An 18,974-nucleotide genomic window follows, 5' to 3' on the forward strand; every position below is an offset into this window, starting at 1 on the left:
ACACCTATTTGAATGGTCTCTTAAAAAATGCTTTATTATGTGTAAACTGGCCTGACAGGCTCCTAAATAAAAGCACTACATTCTCGGTACAATCATATATCTGCTATCTATTCAATAAAAGTGCAATAAAAAAAAATGTCAACACACTTATTATAAAGATTACACATATGAAATCAGTTATATTTAAACATCAGGTTTTTCCTTGAATTCCTTCCAAGTGACAACATCTACTGTAATTTTTGCTGTGACACATGACACCAGGAAGCTCATACCAACACAAACCTGTCTCACCTGTTAGACTCTCTGTCTTTCTCTCTCTCTCAGGGTATAACGTGTCTTGACTAGGTGGGAATTTTTTTCTTTTCAACAATGCTAATGTTTGACTAGAAAGGAGGAGGTCCGAAAAAGCCTTCGTAGTCTTTGGATTGAGTAATTCACAGGGATTCCATGACACTTTGAGAACTGAACCGAATCTATATTGTCTGATTTGGTGCTCTGAGCACAGCTTTAAAGGAGCCATGGGTGAGTTTTTAAGCCTTGCTTCAAAATAATGGCGTGTTATGATTTGGCAAGTTGTAGTGTTTCTGATATTTGGGTTATGTATACACCTACATTCATGGGAAATGTAATATAAGTGTAATATAATTTTGATAAGATTGCGGTGTTACAAATAAGTGGCAGATGGTTTAAAATGAGCTGCTTTTCGTAGTATATGTTTAATATTTTAATATTATTAAAATATTATGGATGTATGTACTTATGTATGTACAACATAAGTATGTATTTTCATATTACCCTGTAATATATTAAGAAAAAAAATATATATTTCAGACATTAAGTCTTAATCGACCCTCCATATTTGGTAAATAAACTTGAGATGGCAGTTTATGTCATCAAATGTGCAGACACTAATCTCATTTTAACACTGTTTTATGAGTTTACCATAAACTACCTGTCATTGAGACTTTTAGATCATTCAATAAAAGGGTGAATCATGCAATCAATGGGTTTCTTACTGGAAATCAAATGTATGCAATTCCGCTGTGAATCATGCGCAGTGCTCTTTGTACTGATGTACATTCTTGAGTTCAAGTCACTCACGTTCAACTCACATACCTGTAGACCTGTTGAAACACATTGCTCATGGCTGTTATGCACTTGAGAGGCACATAAATCTTACCACTTCTATCTCTTTGGCATGTTTTTTCATGCCTTTCACATAATTAGATGCATTTATCTGTAGGGTAAGTATTTCATAAAAAAAAAGGTTTACTGGTGATTTACAAAGTGCAACTGAGTAACGTCTTATCTGGCCCTGATGAAACCTGCATTGATTTCAAGGGAAAATCTGTGGAATGGATGTTAAAACATGTTTTAGATACTTTATGGGTAGCTGAAAACATAATTTACAAGCTGAAATATTTAATAAAACACTCCAATTTACTAACCCCGAATGGGTTTACCTTTCTTTTGTCCATTCTAGAGGTGCTTGTGCTTCTAGACTTTGAGGCGACGATGCCAGATGAGTTAACAGTGTGTGTAGGGGATGTGGTAAAGAACGTCTCAAAGGCCAAAGAAGAAGGATGGCTGGAGGGAGATCTGAGAGGAAAAAGAGGCATATTCCCTGGCAACTTCGCCAAGGTCTGGATCTGTTAGAGCACTCTATTGCCATGTTTACATCTTGACATGGCTCCCCTAGTTCCTATACTGGTCATTTTCAAAATGGCTCTTCTCTACCCACAGGAAGTGCCGGTTTACTTAATAGGGGACAGCAACAGAGAGCCAAGAAGCATGAGGACATGTAAGTCTACATTATAAGTTAAGATAAACAGAAAAAACTACCATGGTGGTATTTATGAATTAATTGTATGAATGAATTTTTAAAAAAGTGAACAAATCAATCATTTGCACGTCAAGTCCCATTTTGAAGCGCGTGACTTTTGCTGCGTTCACGCCATGTCGTAATGACCATACCTTATTTCTAGCCGGTGTGCATCCTATGCTCTCCAACCGCTCTCGCGGTACTTTGTCATATGCATCTCGGACAAGCCTACTACTGATCAAAAGCACGATGGGAAACAACTTGCTGACGACACAGCTTAATGCTTATTGGTTTAAACAACCGTGATGTACTGTTCTCTTATAAATGTTTGATTTTGAAGCTGTGATATCATGTTTTAATGTGTATAAATTGTGTGAATATTCCCAAACTCCCATACAGTGCCATCTCTCTATATGACAGGGGTCTCCAAAATCGGTCCTGGAGGGCCACTGTCCTGCAGAGTTTAGCTCCAACTTGCCTCAAAACACCTGCCTGGAAGTTTCTAGTAATTAGACCTTTATTAGCTGGTTTAGGTGTGTTTGATTGGGGTTGGAGCTAAACTCTACAGGACAGTGGCCCTCTAGGACCGAGTTCGGAGACCCCTGTTCTATGGGATATGTGATAGTTGTCATAAAAAAAATGTTAAAATATGTCTGTATTAAAGTAAAAATTGAGGGAAAACACGTACGTCTTTTGGATGGGATTAAATAAATAAATACTTTGGGTGTACCTATTGTTCATCACGTTTATTTTCATATAAGCAAGAACTTAAATTACTTCCGTATGACATCAAAGTACCGCGAGAGAGATTCAAAAGGAGTCGTATGCTCTCAAATCGCTCTCGCGGTACTTTGATGTCATACTCCGATCGGTCTACGCGGCCAAGTCCGCGGCATTGGGCTACTTTTAGACTGTTGCCGCGGGTTGTTTTTCATGTCCGCGGGTTGAAGCGACCCCAAATAACATGATATTTTGCCCGTGGAATGCGAATTTTACGAGGGGAACCCCGCCAAAAACGCGAATTTTATCCCCTCAAACGCGATTTTCACCACGGGACCCTCCTGAAACGCGACTGGACTGGTTTTGGGCTAGTTTTGTGTGAAAACCTGGCGCTGATGCACCTCCTGGAGTAACCTGCAGAAGGTGGGAGAATCTGAACGAATCTTTTTAATGAACATCAACCTGGATAAATCAACTCCCCCAACAGGAATAGAGACGTTCCCTCAAAATATCCAGATCTGTTATAGATAAATGATCGATAAATAAGTTTTAAGTAGCAGATTCAAAAACTTTTACATCCGAATCTTAATCCACAAGCATAAGTGTCTGAAGTTGTCCAAAGCATTTCAACATGGCAGACTAAAATAAGTAGGCTAATGAAAGGTTTGTGCTTCCACATCCGGTCTCAAATTATCCCCACCAAAATCCATAGGCTAGGACTGCCCTATATCCGCCATAAAACAGTGCTTGTCATAAAAGTGAAGTACTTGTAAAAGTGAAAGCTAGAAGTGCTTTTTGCAGTCTAGTTCAGTTCAGTTTGTTCTCACATCTGAACGTGTTGACATGTTCCATATGTTTTCCGCTTACTTCAATGCTCCAGCGAAGAAACCAAAGGTACAGACGAGGAAATGCGAGGTGGCTTTTCCCTACGCTGCCGTGCATGAGGACGAGCTGGAGCTGGTTGTCGGGGAGACCATCGAGATTGTCAGAGAAGTATAACCCCGCATTTCTATAAAAGCAAAACTTTAATGATGCTAAATTGATTTTACGTGGATGGTTTCGTATAGTATGTTTACCTACACACTTGCTGAAGTGGTAGTCTTACCATCTTTGTGAACGTTAAAGGAATATTTCACCAAAATAATAATAAACAATTTAGTCACCCTCAAGTCTTTTCAAATGTGTATTATTTTTCTTGAGGTAGAATGTTCACACTGCTCCCATCCATAAATATATAGGGAGAATTCTGGTTAATTTGAACACTTTTTCCAAGTCATCTCAATGGCATGACATACATGAAAGGACATAAATGAAACGTTACTTCATTGATTTGTATGCAAACACAGTTAGCTGTCATTACTGCAAAATAATAAACCCTGACAAGGTGATCAGAGCACCTACATACAAAAATATTGCATCATCCTGAAAGTGTTTGTTTTTTGATAATGGATGTCTTACAGTACATTTTGCTTTTTACACAACTACTTAACAAACAAGTAAATATATGTGAAATCAATGAAATATTGATTTCAGTTGAAATTACATTACTGTTAAAATGTTTGGAGTCAGTACAATTTTTTTTTTCTTTTTTCATTATATATTCCATTATATATTTGTCTAATATATATATATATATATATATATATATATAAATAGTTGGAAATGTTTATGCTTCCAAACATTTTTATATTTGAAACAATGTCATGTTTCTTTTTTTAATACAAATTCATCTGTTTTGTCTGGCAGATTGAAGATGGGTGGTGGATGGGGAAAAAAAATAACCAAATAGGAGCCTTCCCATCAAATTTTGTAAAGGAAATTTTTGTCCCTTCAAAAGGTAAGCTTGTACACTAAAACTGGAGCTGTAAGGATTTGTATTTCTTTCACATAATGAGCATCATTTTTGGGACAAAGACACAGAAAACTGTTACTTGGCCACCCTATTTCTGTGACAAACCAGTATTTGGATCTTGCAGTATAGGCTCAAGAAGTCTTTTTGTGGACCAAAAAAATCCACACATGCTTCCTGAAGAGTGTTTTTTTTATTATTATTGGTTTTGGTTGGATTTTTGGTTAGCCTAAGCCAAGGTTTGACTAATGTCTCCTATTTTATTCTTGTCGCCCAGCATCACAATGTTTTCTTAATTTTTACTGGCACAGCACTGGTCTTCATGTTGATAAATGGTAATGGCAGAGTCCAAGGTTTATCAGTAGCCTAGAACAATGACTAAATGCTGAAAATATCTTATAACTGCAGGAAGCAATTAAACAGTTGAGTAATCGCAAACATCTGCTAAGCTATTGGTTCTAAACATTGTAGTGTCCTGAAAAGGGGATATAGTGGAGGGCAGTGTATAGGCCGGTGTTTCATTCCACTTTTCCATTGCTGTTCTATGTAAACATGCGCTAGACAAATGTGTTTGACCCTTGCGCTCACATCTTGCATCTTTTGCAGCATCTTGCGCATGTAACTGCGTTCTAAAAACATGGCACTCAAGTTAAAAGAAGTTCGACTTTTAAAAAACATTCCACTGTTCACACAAAACCTGTTCTGTGTGAATGGTCCCTATGTTCGCTACTGTCTTTCTGAACCCTGTTAATGTTCTGCAGATGGCAAGATAACTGAAGCCAAAGCCAGGCCTAAACTCTCTGAAGCTGTCTTCAATAAAGAGGTGAATATTATTATATTATATTATATTATATACTTTTTTTACTAATTTTTATTTATTTACTTTTTATTATTTACAGGGAAAAGTACAACAGAGAACAAGTTTACGAAGAAAAACATCAGGTGGTGAGAAGTCTAAAAACATGCCATACCATACAGTTGACGTTTGTTAAATAATTAAATGTTGTTTAGCTGGTTCTTGAGGTTGTACTCTTCAACTTGAAGAGAACTGAGTAACACAATTCCTGTTTTAGACAGTGACAAAGAAAACACATAGAGTCTTAAGACAATGCTAATGCAGTCATCAGTGAATGAAAAGATCTATTCTTAAAGGACTTCCCTAAGCGCTTCATACCAAAAGGGCGGTACTTTGAACATGTGCTTTCATATTCACCCACCAAACCTGCCAGAACAAATCCTTTAAGGAAAACTTGCTAATAGGTTTATTACAATGCCAGTACATTTGAGTTAACTGAAAACATATTTATTTCCTCCACAGTAAAAGAATGTTGTCGGGTGATGTTCGACTACACGGCTGTTTCCGAAGACGAGTTGAACCTGAAGAAGGGAGACGTCATAACAGTTATCAACAAGGTGTGTCATTGGTCACTGACTGACTACTTTCTGTTTATATGGCACACAGTATATTTTCTAAAGAAAAACAATGTTACCTCACCGGATTTGTATGTAAAGGATAATGTACAGTCAGCTGGTCATGGCAGCAAAATAATAAACCCTGACAAGGTGATCAGTATGCCAAAACAAAGTGTAAATTGTATCATTCTGAAGGGGTGCATTTTGACCGCATGTGACCACATGACTGTACAATATCTCACTTATTACATGACTATTTCCAAAGAAAATACAAACATGAAATTGTTGGAGTTAAAATTACACTACCGTTCAAAAGTTTGGGGTCAGTCAGATTTTTTTTTTTTATGTTTTGAAAAGTCACTTATGTTCACCAAGGCTACATTTATTAGATCAAAAACACAGTAAAAACAGTAATATTGTGAAATATTTTTACAATTTAAAATATTTGGATATATTTTAAAATGTAATTTATTCCTGTGATGGCAAAGCTGAATTTTCAGCAGCCATACTCCAGTTTTCAGTGTCACATGATCCTTCAGAAATCGTTCTAACTTGGTGCTGCTTAATATTTTTGTATTTTATTTATATTTTATATATATTTTATATAATATCTTGTTTAACCCAAACTTTTCTAGGTAGTGTATATGAAACAAAAATAGAGTGGTGTGATATCATATGTGTTTTCATAACTGACAACGTCCTCATTTGTTTGTTTATACCCCGTATACAAGTTAGTATATTTTCCTGGGCAGTGAGTAAGCTTTGTGTTTTTATTTTCTTTTTCTTTTCCCTGAAGTCCACTGAGGACGATGGCTGGTGGGAGGGGGAACTGAACGGACACAGGGGCATTTTTCCTGATAACTTCGTCATGGTGATCCCAGCGGATGCTCTTCATGTGAGTGTGGGACAGAGAAATGTTCTCATGATTGGCCCATTTGTGTGCTGTTAGAGAATGGGAGTCTCCCTTTTGTAAACACTGCCCTAATGCTCTGGCTCAGAAAACCGATTTAAGGCCAAGTACATTCATTCTAGTTTACAAATAGCTTAATTTGTTTTAAGGTGGAACAGACTGGAGGTTATAAATCTGTTTTTTTAATGCCTTGATCCTGTCCGTGATGACACAAGACAGCTAACTGTGGTCTATACATGGCTGTATTTTCTTCCTGTTACTTTGGGCTTATTAAAAGAGATTGACTCAGAGGTTTCCATTAGAGGAGAGGAACACTAAAAACGGTGACTTGATTCTTCCTACATGAAAAGAGTGTGAGCTTTATCCTGCTCAAAAGGACTAATTCATATTTGGTTGACAATTTCTCGTTTTTGACGCAGACTGGGAATGCAGGCCAGACACCGGTGAGAAGTGGCTCTCAGAACCGTGCAGGTAAGACATCAGCATCTGTCATAGCAGCAGGGCTGGTTCAACAAGTCAGATTATATCAAACGTGCAGTAGCTGGGAATGTTGTTAGAAATAGTTGCATTAGAAGACTATAGGGGTGTGTGAGCTGGTTTGATTAGATGAAAGACATAGTGGCATATGTCAGGCCGTCTTTAAGCACTTGTTATTGTCATATTTTTAAAAGATTGAATCGAAAGGTTGTTGGTTGTATCCTGCATGGGGAGGCTTTTTGTTATGTGATTATATTATTTTTTTGTCCATCTTTATTATGGTATCGGTAAATCAATATACAAAAGTCCATTCTAGGGCTGGGCGATTTTTTTCCGATTTTTTCAATTAATTCTAATTTAATGTTTTGCCTCGATTTTATTATTTTTGAAATCGAGAAATCGCGATTTTGAATAAAAATGTTAACAAGCTTTACAATTAGACATGTTGACAATACAGCAATGATAACCATTAGGAGAAGAAAATGATCCGACCACATGATGGCGCCGGCGCGCCTGATTAACCGCTCTCTTGTGACGCTCTATGAACGTAGAACACATCACTGTTCTTAAGCGGCTGTTCATTCAGAAATGCGTTATTGCGTTATAAAAATGAGATGCAGGCAGTGGAATGAGGAAAAAAGGCAAAGTTATTAAACGCGAGTTGAACTTTTTTTTTTTTAACTTGACCGCCGTGTTTTTAGAATGCCGTTTCATGGGTGAGACGCTGCAAAAGACGCGAGACACGAGTACGCCAAACATAAAAAAAAACAATAGGACAAATAGCGCAGTGAAATGCAAAAACCTGTAAAGGACTACTACTGTATGTTTGATATTTCATGTTTACATGATGGTGACAGGCTAAAAGCTACTGTTGTTTTCTGTTTTTACAAAGCATTTGCTGTTAATAATAGCCTATTACTCTTGTTATTTATTTCAGGCATATTTTCTGCAAAGATATTTAACAAATTGTTTTACATTTACACCATGTTGATCACTTCATGTGTGGTGCACTTGTAATGGAACTTGTTTTAAAACCAGATTGTTCATAAAGAAAATGCTACTTGAATCATATTGTAGTTTTTTAAGTTGACTAGTTAAACAGTAAAATAAAAAATCGAAATCGTGAATCGGTCTATCGTTCTGAAAAAAAAAATCAAGATTTAATTTTTTTGCCATATCGCCCAGCCCTATTCCATTCAAAGTTATACATTATACAGTTGTAAATGGGTCATTGACGAATAAGGTTTTTAAAAGTGTAAAAAAAACTAATGGAGATATAATTAATATTGAAGTTTTATTAGGCGTTAACAATGAGATTGTGTGTATTTATAATGAATTAACACTGCTTTTGTCATTTTTAACAAGATGGACAAATTTGTTACCCAAAAAAGTCATTCAGTTTAACCAAAATTTTGGTTTTACCGAATGACACTTTTGGTTTTACCGATTGACAATATTTTCAAACAATGCTAACAGGCTGATATCTAGTTAGCTAGCTAGTTAGAGTGCTAGCTAGCTAGCAAAAGTACAATCAAACATATTTCGTACAAGTTTTTAAAATATTACATTTTCCATGTTTTATAGCGGTTGTACCAAATGACCTGATGTTTCCAGATATGCGTATAAGCAAGCGAAAACATGAATTTTTCAAATAGTTGAGAGAGTTAGTAACTATGTAGCAAAATATGATTAAAACCTTTTGGATTCAATAAAAGTGATCTAGTTGTACTACCTTACATACTTTGGATGTCATATCTTTGTTTTTTATTATTATTAAGGCCTTTGGACAAAAAAATGACCCATCACGTCATTGACCCATATGCTAAGCTTAAAAAACAGGATCTGATTGTATAAAATTTGAATTTTTATATACTGTGTACTCTTTATAACAACTCGGATGTCTTCACCAAATAAGTATATATTTTATCAAAGGACAAAAATATTTTAATGCCAGTTAAGCTGGAATTCATCATTGGAAAATATACACAATGACTCTTGACCACAGTAAACCACAGTAATTACATACTTCCCTTATTTGAAATGAGAAACAATCTGTATTAGACGTCGCTAAGAATCTTATTAACTAGAGGAAGTTCAAGTTTAGTTTTTTACTTTTATTACTATTATTATTTTCACATCATGCACAAATAAAGACAACTAAAAGATGTTTTTTCTTCTACAAAGTTTTATAATTGTTCTATGAACTTTATACAGTGTTCAACAGCTCTTACTATTATGCTATATGATTTTGTTTTTATTCAGCTTGACTTTTCTTAGGAATTAACAAGTTAGCTTATGCTTGGTAGCTCACAGAAACTATCTGATGAAAACTACGAACTGTAAAATGCAGTTTCTGCACCTGTTATTGACAACTCGCATCTAGGACAGGAAGTAGGCTTTTTTGCTTATCTTACATTTTGTTTCGCATTCAAGCGCAAAACTCTCTGCCTTTTTCCTTTAGACTGATCACATGTTTTGCTGAGGAATTGTCTCTGTGACTGTTAAAGTGGTGTTAAAAGCCTGGAAACGTAGTGCAAAAATCTCTGTTCTTTGCCGATTATTTTTTTTTGTCTGACATACACATAACACATTACCACAAACCGCTCTAAGAAACACTGATGCAGCTGTGTGGGGCTGTGACAGGAAGTCATAGTAGGCCATGAAGAGATGTCATGTGAGCAGACTCTAGAAGGCAAGGGCAGTGGAGCACCTCTTTGCTCTCTATATATATACACCTTCATTTCCATATGAGCATAGGATTGTGAAGTTGGAAAACTGACAAATCTGACATGGTATGTATAGATTGTATTTATTCTTCAGTATTTTTTTCTTGGATTTTATTCTTCTCCACATGCATTTGTAGTTGATATCATTTATCCCTTGTTTTATGACTTCATGCAATTAGAAAAGGCATAGAATGGTGTTTTTTGAAGATTTGGCTTCAAAAGAAAAGATCTTGTCATAGTGCTCCTAATGGGAGGTGAAACAATGTTCTGTATGAGAGAGGATGTTTACTCAAAATAATTACATGTGATATTTATGGCTCTGGCCAGATCTGTGCATGCGTTTGATTTAGTCTTAGATTGGACTTTAATGTCTTGTTTGATTTTGACTGCACAAGACTAATTCTGAATGAGCAGAGATCTGGGCCGTTTTGTTTTGGAAGGACACAGTTTAATTACTGTTAATGCTATTCAGGGAACTCATGAGAATTATTATTTTTTTGTGTGTGTGTGTGTGTGTGTACGTGTGTGTAGCCACAGGAAACAACAGGCTCCGTTGCTCATTTGTCAGGAAAAGTTACATGTTCCCATGCCACTGAGACCTCCAGCATGTGTCCTGTTTAGTTGCAAGAATGCTTCAAAGTGATGTTTATTTTGTGCTGTTATTTTAAAAGTGTGTAAAGAGCAAAGTATGAAAGAGCAAAAATTGCTTCAAGGGTTCTGGTTGGCCTTCTCTGGCACTCTTTGGACAAGCAATAGCAGTCCATCCAGCAAGATGTCCTCTCGTGTGGGGTATGTTATTAAAAAGGCTTTATTAAAATAGGCCTGATACATTAAAAACCACAACCTAAGCAATGCTTCATCAGGGTAAGTATTTAATCATTTAATCTAACATCCCCCCCCCCCCCCTATAAAGCCTTTTTAATATTATACCCCACGCAAGTGCCTTGGGCTGTTTTATTTATGGGAGGGCCATCATTCAGCTTGCAATAGCATTGAGAAGAGGCAACAATGACTGTTACATTTGTTTGTTGCATTGACAGAAACAAATAAATCTTTTATCTTCTTATATCTCAGGGAATCCGATGCCAGTGATGGACCAGAACAGCTCTGATACAAATCCAAAGACGGAGACTAAAAGTAATCTGAACACACCTATAAATAACCTTTTTAAAGTATAACATCCTGTCTTAATGATTATATTCTGGAGTAATTTTACATCTAAGGGAGTGTTCACACTTGGCAGGTTTGGTTCGATTAAAACAAACTCTGGTGTGATTGTTATAGTGCGGTTCGTTTGAATAACTGTGAACGCTGCCATCCGAACCCTGGCGCGCACCAAACAAGCAGACCGAGACCCTGAAAAGGTAGGTCTGTGGTTCGGTTTGACAGAAATATGAACAAATCACGAACCAAAGACATAAAAAAGAACCAAAAACGGGATGTGATGTCACAAGATGCGACCCTAAAAAGGACAGAATGCTCAAGCATACCTGGTTCTTCTTGTCATAGTCATGATGTTGCCCATTACGGTTTGGTACAGGCATCAGAACCTTGTCTTCTTGCAGCAGATTTTCGTTTGTGCGCAACAGGGGAATTCCTAGTGCTAGAGGTTATAAATCTTAGAAAAAAAAAAATGAGCGCATTTAGCCTAGCACGCATCAATTTTTTTGGGATGTTCAGTAAGTTCGGTCGCAAAATATACGTCATAAAAGCCATTTTTTTGTTTTGTATCTTTAGGTTCGGTGTTAAAAATGACAGCGTGAACACAAAGCGAACCAGGGCTAAATTTATCTTTTTCATTTTTGGTCCGGACCGAAAGAACCAAGAGAACTGAACTACAAATGTGAATGCACCCTAAAACGTTTTATTAAATATTTATTTATATTACATATGTCTAACATTTATTACTTAAATAAATATTTTGAACTCATTATTAATAAGCACTGCTGTCTAAGCAAATTCACCCAATATGATGGTATTTATCTCTTGTCTTTGCACACAGGTGAGAAACCAGACACTAAAGACTTTCGAAGTGACCCGCCTGGTAAAATCAAGTTGCCTGGTCTACACAAACCACTTGTTCCACCACCACCCGTCAAAGAGAAGCCCATAAAACTACCACCAAAGTAAGTGATGCCATAGCAAATCATGTTAGAGTATTCAACCTTCTGTGATGCTTTTAATGAAACTCTAATAACAAGTAACACCAAATATATAAGAAATCTGAAACAAATGTTTTTCACTGTTTCATGATAAATAAAATCCCCTTCCATCAGTCAGAGTTATTTCCTGAGGGAGTCAAAGGGAATGAATTCCCCCACATTAGATAATCATTTAGCATTATGTGTTAATCTAAAGGGCCTGTGAATGTTCAGTCTTGTAAAGAGCGATGGAAATTTTATGAGTTGCTGAGGGACTAAACAAACTCAAACTGCCTGTTTCCTGTTTTTCTGAGTGAGCATATAAAAAACAGAAACTGCCATGTGCTCAAAGCAGAGCTTACAGAAAGAACTGTCATTCTGACAGAATTGCAAGTACAAACTAAAACATTACAATCAATTAACAGTTAATCTAATATATTTTCCAAAACAAATCAAAGCAATTGCTTTGTTTGAAAAAGCTTTAAGACACATTAGACACAAATTTATAGCATAGTCACCATGTTACAGATGCTGATGTTATTTTGATTTTAGTGCAGAGAAAATGAGTGTTTGCTGCTGGTTTTGTACCTGTGTATTTTAAGTACTTAGAAGCTCATGAGATGTATTTTAATATATGTGTGTCATATGCATAATGCATATTTTCCCCCTCTTAGAAATGTTGAAGAGCCACAACTTGTCTCACCGAAACAACAGCCCCCTGCCTCACCAGTACAGAAAGAGGTTAAAGACAATAAGGACGTTAAAGATAAGACCCCTGACCAGTTTGACGGTGTAGACGTGTCCTCAGAGAAACTGAGCCATCCCACGGCCAACAGAGCCAAACCTCCACAGAGAAGACCTCCAACAGCCCTCGCCACTGCCATACAAGTGAGCTTAACACACAGGCACAGACGTGACACTCATAAACGCTTCAGGATTTGAGTTGATTGGCTTTTAGTTTAAGAAATGACTTGCAACAAAACTGACTGCTTTGAATTTAATGAATCAAGCTTAAAAATGTTTAAAAAAATTGTGGTTTTCAAGACGCAGCACTCAATCACAGCATGTCTGGGGAGAATGATGATCAAAATGAGGAAAATCAAAAATTAGGGCTGTCAATCAATTAAAATAATTAATCATGATTATATAATAATTCGTTTTAAATAACGAGTTAAAATATTCAGTCTAATGTCTTGATAAATAATCCAAATAACATCTGTTTTTCATAAAGGTTCCAGATGAAACTGACCACAATGAAACTTCAGAAGAGAAAGATGGCTTACCACAAAATATTCCAGAGGTTTGGATAACTCTTTATTATAACTTTCATTAATTACATTATATAATGCTTCACAGATCAGATTACCTCATGTAGCTCAAATATATTAAAGTGTAATTCATATAGGCCTATGGTTTTATATTTAAATGTACATGAACCATTGATCTGTCAAGCATTATATCATGTTATATCAGGGTCTAATAATGAAAGTTGTTCTAAAGTGTTACCAAAGGTTGAAAAATTAATGATATTACATTATGGAATTATTTCTGTCTATAAAACATCTCCTTAAACATCTGATATATACCAGTTTGAGGTTGGTAAGATTTTTAATGTTTTTGAAAGAAGTCTCTTAAGCTCACCAAGGCTGCATTTATTTGATCAAAAATACAATAAAACAGTAATATTGTGAAATATTATTACAATTTAAAATAACTGTTTTCTATTTTAATATATTTTATAATGTAATTTATTCCTGTGATGGAAAAGCTGAATTTTCAGCATCATTACTCCAGTCTTCAGTGTCACATGATCCTTCAGAAATCATTCTAATATGCTGTTTTGGTGCTCAAGAAACATTTCATATATTTATCAATGTCAATGCTGCTTATTTTGTGTAAACAGTAGATTCTTTGATGAATGGAAAGTTTAAAAGAACAGCATTTATTTGAAATTGAATTTTTTTTTTGGTCACTTTTGATTAATTTAATGCCTTGCTGAAAAAAAGTATCTATTTCTTTCAACAACAGCAACAACAACAACAAGTACTGACCCCAAACTTTTGAACTGTAGTCTACAACATTTGTCCTAGGATTTAAAGACCTCCTCCTCCCTCAGTTGCTCAGTTGCTGGTATTTTTTTCACAGGTTACAGAACCTCAGTCAGCTCCTCCTGCCAAGACAGAACAGGTAACTAAGAGCACTTCACCACCCAAGACACAGACTGAAAGCAAAGCTGTGGTTCAGGAGGGGACGGCATCACTGGCCTCTGTGCTGACAGAACTCAAAGATCTCCGCATGTCACTGGATCTCCTCAAAGCACAGCATGAGTGAGTATAAACCCCTGACTACACCTGAATGATCATATCACACATTTCTTTTATTGCAACATTCCTGTTTCCTGAACAGGAGAGACATAAAAGAACTTAAAGATGAACTGAAGGTCGAAACGGAAAAACGGATGAGATTACAGGTGAGTGGTGAGATTTAAGTCTATTCTGTGGAGATAAAAAAAGTGTCATATTTAAAACAAACTTGTAAAAGAGGAAAAAATAGTGTTGTTGTTTTTTTTTTTGTTTGTTTTTTTTTACATCAGAGTTTCTCATTCAATTATACTGTATCGATGCTGTTTCGGTTAAAAAAAATAAATAAATAAATCCAGTTAAATAAATACTATATTGCACATTAAATCTAGTTGCCAATGGCACATAAGGCCTAAAATCAGAAGAGTACTAACTACACTTCCACATTCAGAGCAACCCATAAAGGCACATTGCGTGTTAAGTACCGTCTTCATCCTCAAGAGAGCAGCAGTGAGTTAAAAATACAACCTATACAACCTGTTCAACCTGATAGAACCTCCAAACATCTACATGCAGTACTGAGTAGTAACTGATCACATGTAATCTTATGTAATCAGATTCCAAAAATTAAGTACTTTGTTCACATGACATGCAGGTAAACAAATGTTTTTTTTAAATAGTTTTTAGTAAATATTTTTATTTTAAAGTTTTATTTTATTTATTTTATGACTTAATTACTTAATAGCTTTTTATTAAACTCACAAACCTCCTGCAGTTCCTTGACGAACCCTGTCTGGGGAAACCCTGACATATAATGTCAAATTTAATTAACTTCATGTTGCTGTTGATAACAAAGAATGGAATATATTTTCTTTTTCTCTCTCTCTGTCTCTCTCTCTCTCCCATATATATATATATATATATATATATATATTCAGACATTTTTGATATTTTTGTTATATTTTTACTAGTGGGTGCAGGACACTATAGTTCATTTATGTAAGTCAGGATAGCAAAATAAAGTAAACTGACATATTATACCCAAAAGTTCTTCATACAGTGGACTACCAGTAAAACTAATAAAAATTTGGAACCAAAAATTATTCAGTCACTTTGACCTGACCATGTTTTGCTTAAGTGTTATCTGACATAATTAAGATTATTTTTTTCTGACACAGTTTATCTCTGAGATCTTGTCATATTTTATTGCCATTTTTTTAAACTAGTGAATAAACTGTATTAATGAATGAAATATCCAAGGTGTTGACTGTATATCAATGTGATAAACGAGTTAGGTCATAAGTAATCTAAAATTAATAAATCAAAAAGTAGTCAGAATATTTTTGTCATGTAATTTGGAATCAGTAACCAACTACAATTTTTTTTTTTTTTTTTTTTTTTTTTTAGTAATCTACCCAGCACTGTCTGCATCACATAACAGTTGTCATAAAGGATACCTATGTTATCCATAAACAACCTTAAAAATAGCCAAATATACAGTACTGTGCAAAAGTCTTAGGCACATTAACAATTTTTTTGGTGAAAATACTTTAAGCCAGTTATTTTTATCTTTTTGCTGTAGTGTGTCAGTATGAAATATCAGTTTACATTTCCAAACATTCATTTTGCCAGTAATTGTAAATAATCCAGTGAGATTGTTTGAAACCTACCTGCAAAGCTACCTGAAAAACTGTGTGCAAGTGTACCTGGACAAAAGCTGTTTTAAACGCAAAGGGTGGTCACACCAAATATTGATTTGATTTAGTTAAAAGAAGTTAATTAATAAATAAAATCTATTTATTAAGCAGTATTTTTGAAAGCTTCCTCACTTTACAGCATTTTTACACTAGTGCCTAAACGTTTTCACAGTACTGTAGCTTTGCAGGTCAGTTTCTTCAAGCGTCTTGGAGACATTGCCACAGTTGTTCTGGATTTAGTTTGTCTCAGTTTCATCTGTTTCTTCATGAAATCCCAGATGGACTCGATGTTGGTGAGATCAGATCTCCATGTGGAGAATACCGGCTGTTCTCAGACTCCTTGTGTATTCAAAAATCTCACTGGATTATTACAATTAATGGCAAAAGAAATGTTTGGAAATTTAAACTATTTCCTACTAATAAACTACAGCAAATGATATAAATAACTGGCTTGAAACCATTTTTTCCCCCTGAAAATACTAACGTGCCTAAGACTTCTGCACAGTACTGTATATCTGACAGTTTAAAAAATGCTAAACTTTAAAAATTGACTTTAACTATCTCTTCTTCCCTGATGCAGATTTTTACTTGTAGATTTTACACTGCCAAATTTAAATATAGTCTCACCTTAATGTTAGTTAAATGCTTGCTTAATGCAAAGTACAACTTATTAAACAATATTTTAATATTTATAGGATGAAGTGGAGGCTCTGAGGAAAAAATAGTGTCCATTGAACACCAGGAGTATTTCACAGTCCTCATGCTTCTCTGGGACATGGACATAAAGACTACAGAAAGACAATGATGGAGTGTTGAGGGAATGTAAAAGTTTGCAGACAGATATGGAAATCCAGCACTTGCGACTTGTTGAATAGTTCCTGGTTCAGTGGACCAGAAGGCTCAGAAAGCAGATCTACAAAAAGACGTTTCGTTGTTCATATTCTACTCTTCAGCTCATATGGTTGTTTGAGTCCTCTCCACTCGATTCTTAAAACATATATATGTGCATTTTGAAATGTGTAAATATCAAATATTAAATATCTAAATTCAGGGTTAAACTAGGTCATATTTTAAGGTGTTAACACACTTTCTATTAATAATATATTTCTGTTTTGTGGTATTCTGTAGAAAATAAAGTTTTTGTTCCAAACCTGATTTACCCAGAGACTTTAATGATAAACATGAGTTTGTTTTTTAAATGCAACTACACAAGTTTTATCTGTGTTAAGACTGTGAAACAAGATGGCTTTATTTTGTGAGTGAAAGATATCAATGACATACAAATATAGAACTGGTATCTAAATGCAAGCAACAAGTAATCGAATATTTATTGATTTATTTTATTTATTTTTTATTTTTTTCCCCATAACCCCAGTGGCCTGATTGAAATGAAATCTTTTAAAATGAGTTCCTTTGTGAATGGCATGCTTTGTCACTAACAGAATCTGAAAGTCCATTTTCCCTTTGTGGAGATATGGCATGAGACTGAGATGGATTTAGTGTCCATTCAGACGGAAAACCGCATCTGGAAACCATGTGGAATACATTAGATCTTCATAGTCAGACTAATCATTGGAAATGGACTATTTTGTAATGACATACAGACTAATTCCAAATAATAGAAATACTGTATGTTTGTAGGTTCAATTGCAGCAATTGACATATTACCATCAATCAAGAGATACTCACATTCTTTCCTTTTTTGGGCTTTTCCTTAATGTCTTGTGGGTTCTATACAAATTAGGTATCATATTAGCAGTTCACAAGTTTAAATATCTTCATAAAATTTTTATATCAGTATGTACTTCATAAATGTAAACAATGACAGAAGTCGTTTTATTAGAAAAATTCTAGCATCTGGTTCTGAGTTATCGTTACACTTTGGTTTAATTGTTTGGGTTTCATTTTTGATGATTGTAAAGCTCAATATTTAAATCAAAATAAACTGGAACTGGAAATTAAACAATAATACAATTACATCCACTTGGTGAGCAAATATGTAACTTGAACGTGAAAGACAAGATGCCCATAAAAATGTTAATTTTGGTCTATTTAGCACTATGTTGCACATTTTTTATGACATAAAAACGCTAATCGTACACTGTAAAATTATTTTCATGATTTGTTATCACGAAATTTTTTCTTTTGTCAAATCAACATAGATAATTAATGTGGTTCAGATAACATATTTTAAGTTTCTGTTGATTAAATCAATCAACTTCATTGTATTGACTCAAATTTTAAGGCAACCAGGTAACTTTTTTAAGTTAAACCAACAATTATTTTTTACAGTGTATAGAAGACTGATGGTAATGCCAAAACAACCCTAAAATATATTGTAAAATGCATATGAAGGTCTGAATTTTTAGGTGCATAATTATGCCATTTGATATTTGTTACCCATATATACTTATCTGGCCTATATGAGAGTTTTATGGTAGATGACTGATTGGAAAATTAACCCTTGATTGTTGCTGATTGCTATAACCCTGTTACTTGAGATCCTGAGAGCATGACACGTTGAGCAAGATGTTTTTGGCTATATTTAGGAATGTACAAAGTTGACTTTAGCGATTGTTTTAATTTATTGATATTGGTCAGTATTGTATGTTTTATTTGTTTATGCTCATTTCCCTATCCTTTTTTTGTTTAACTTTTACGTTTTACCAACATCCAATAACGCTCCTCATTAAACTTAAAAACATTCAAGGTACACCATGTAACTTTTGGCCCTCTTGTGATTAAAAAACAAAATTGTGCTTTGGCTCTGCTTGACTGTGTGGATGTGGGTCAAATACTTATGAAAACATTCACTTATAGGCTTAAGAGATATAACCAGCTTAGATAGAAAGGATCTCAAGCTGAGCTGAAGATGTTACTGCAGCAATATCCATTAATAGACATGGTATTGCCTTAAAT

At 34.9% G+C, this 18,974-nt stretch overlaps 1 protein-coding gene across 4 annotated transcripts in view; it reads left to right on the plus strand.

Annotated features, from left to right (window-relative positions):
* The first annotated feature begins 359 nt into the window (after positions 1-359).
* sh3d21 (SH3 domain containing 21) overlaps positions 360-18,974 on the plus strand; it is a 31,805-nt gene continuing 13,190 nt past the window's right edge. Inside the window, exons 1-17 of one of the 4 annotated variants that reach the window (XM_051865268.1) lie at positions 360-522; positions 1,484-1,641; positions 1,744-1,801; positions 3,423-3,535; positions 4,289-4,379; positions 5,153-5,214; positions 5,291-5,336; positions 5,710-5,804; positions 6,601-6,699; positions 7,134-7,185; positions 10,992-11,054; positions 11,920-12,043; positions 12,733-12,946; positions 13,290-13,358; positions 14,204-14,385; positions 14,465-14,528; positions 16,751-18,814. In XM_051865268.1, coding sequence (XP_051721228.1) covers positions 519-522; positions 1,484-1,641; positions 1,744-1,801; positions 3,423-3,535; positions 4,289-4,379; positions 5,153-5,214; positions 5,291-5,336; positions 5,710-5,804; positions 6,601-6,699; positions 7,134-7,185; positions 10,992-11,054; positions 11,920-12,043; positions 12,733-12,946; positions 13,290-13,358; positions 14,204-14,385; positions 14,465-14,528; positions 16,751-16,780 — 1,524 coding nt within the window. In that variant the 5' untranslated portion in view covers positions 360-518 and the 3' untranslated portion in view covers positions 16,781-18,814. Of the gene's footprint in view, positions 523-1,483; positions 1,642-1,743; positions 1,802-3,422; positions 3,536-4,288; positions 4,380-5,152; positions 5,215-5,290; positions 5,337-5,709; positions 5,805-6,600; positions 6,700-7,133; positions 7,186-10,991; positions 11,055-11,919; positions 12,044-12,732; positions 12,947-13,289; positions 13,359-14,203; positions 14,386-14,464; positions 14,529-16,750; positions 18,815-18,974 lie in introns of those variants that run through there. The other 3 variants (XM_051865269.1, XM_051865270.1, XM_051865271.1) reach the window with 3 other exon arrangements.

Source organism: Ctenopharyngodon idella, chromosome 16, assembly GCF_019924925.1.
Source record: "Ctenopharyngodon idella isolate HZGC_01 chromosome 16, HZGC01, whole genome shotgun sequence".
Lineage (NCBI taxonomy): Eukaryota > Metazoa > Chordata > Actinopteri > Cypriniformes > Xenocyprididae > Ctenopharyngodon > Ctenopharyngodon idella.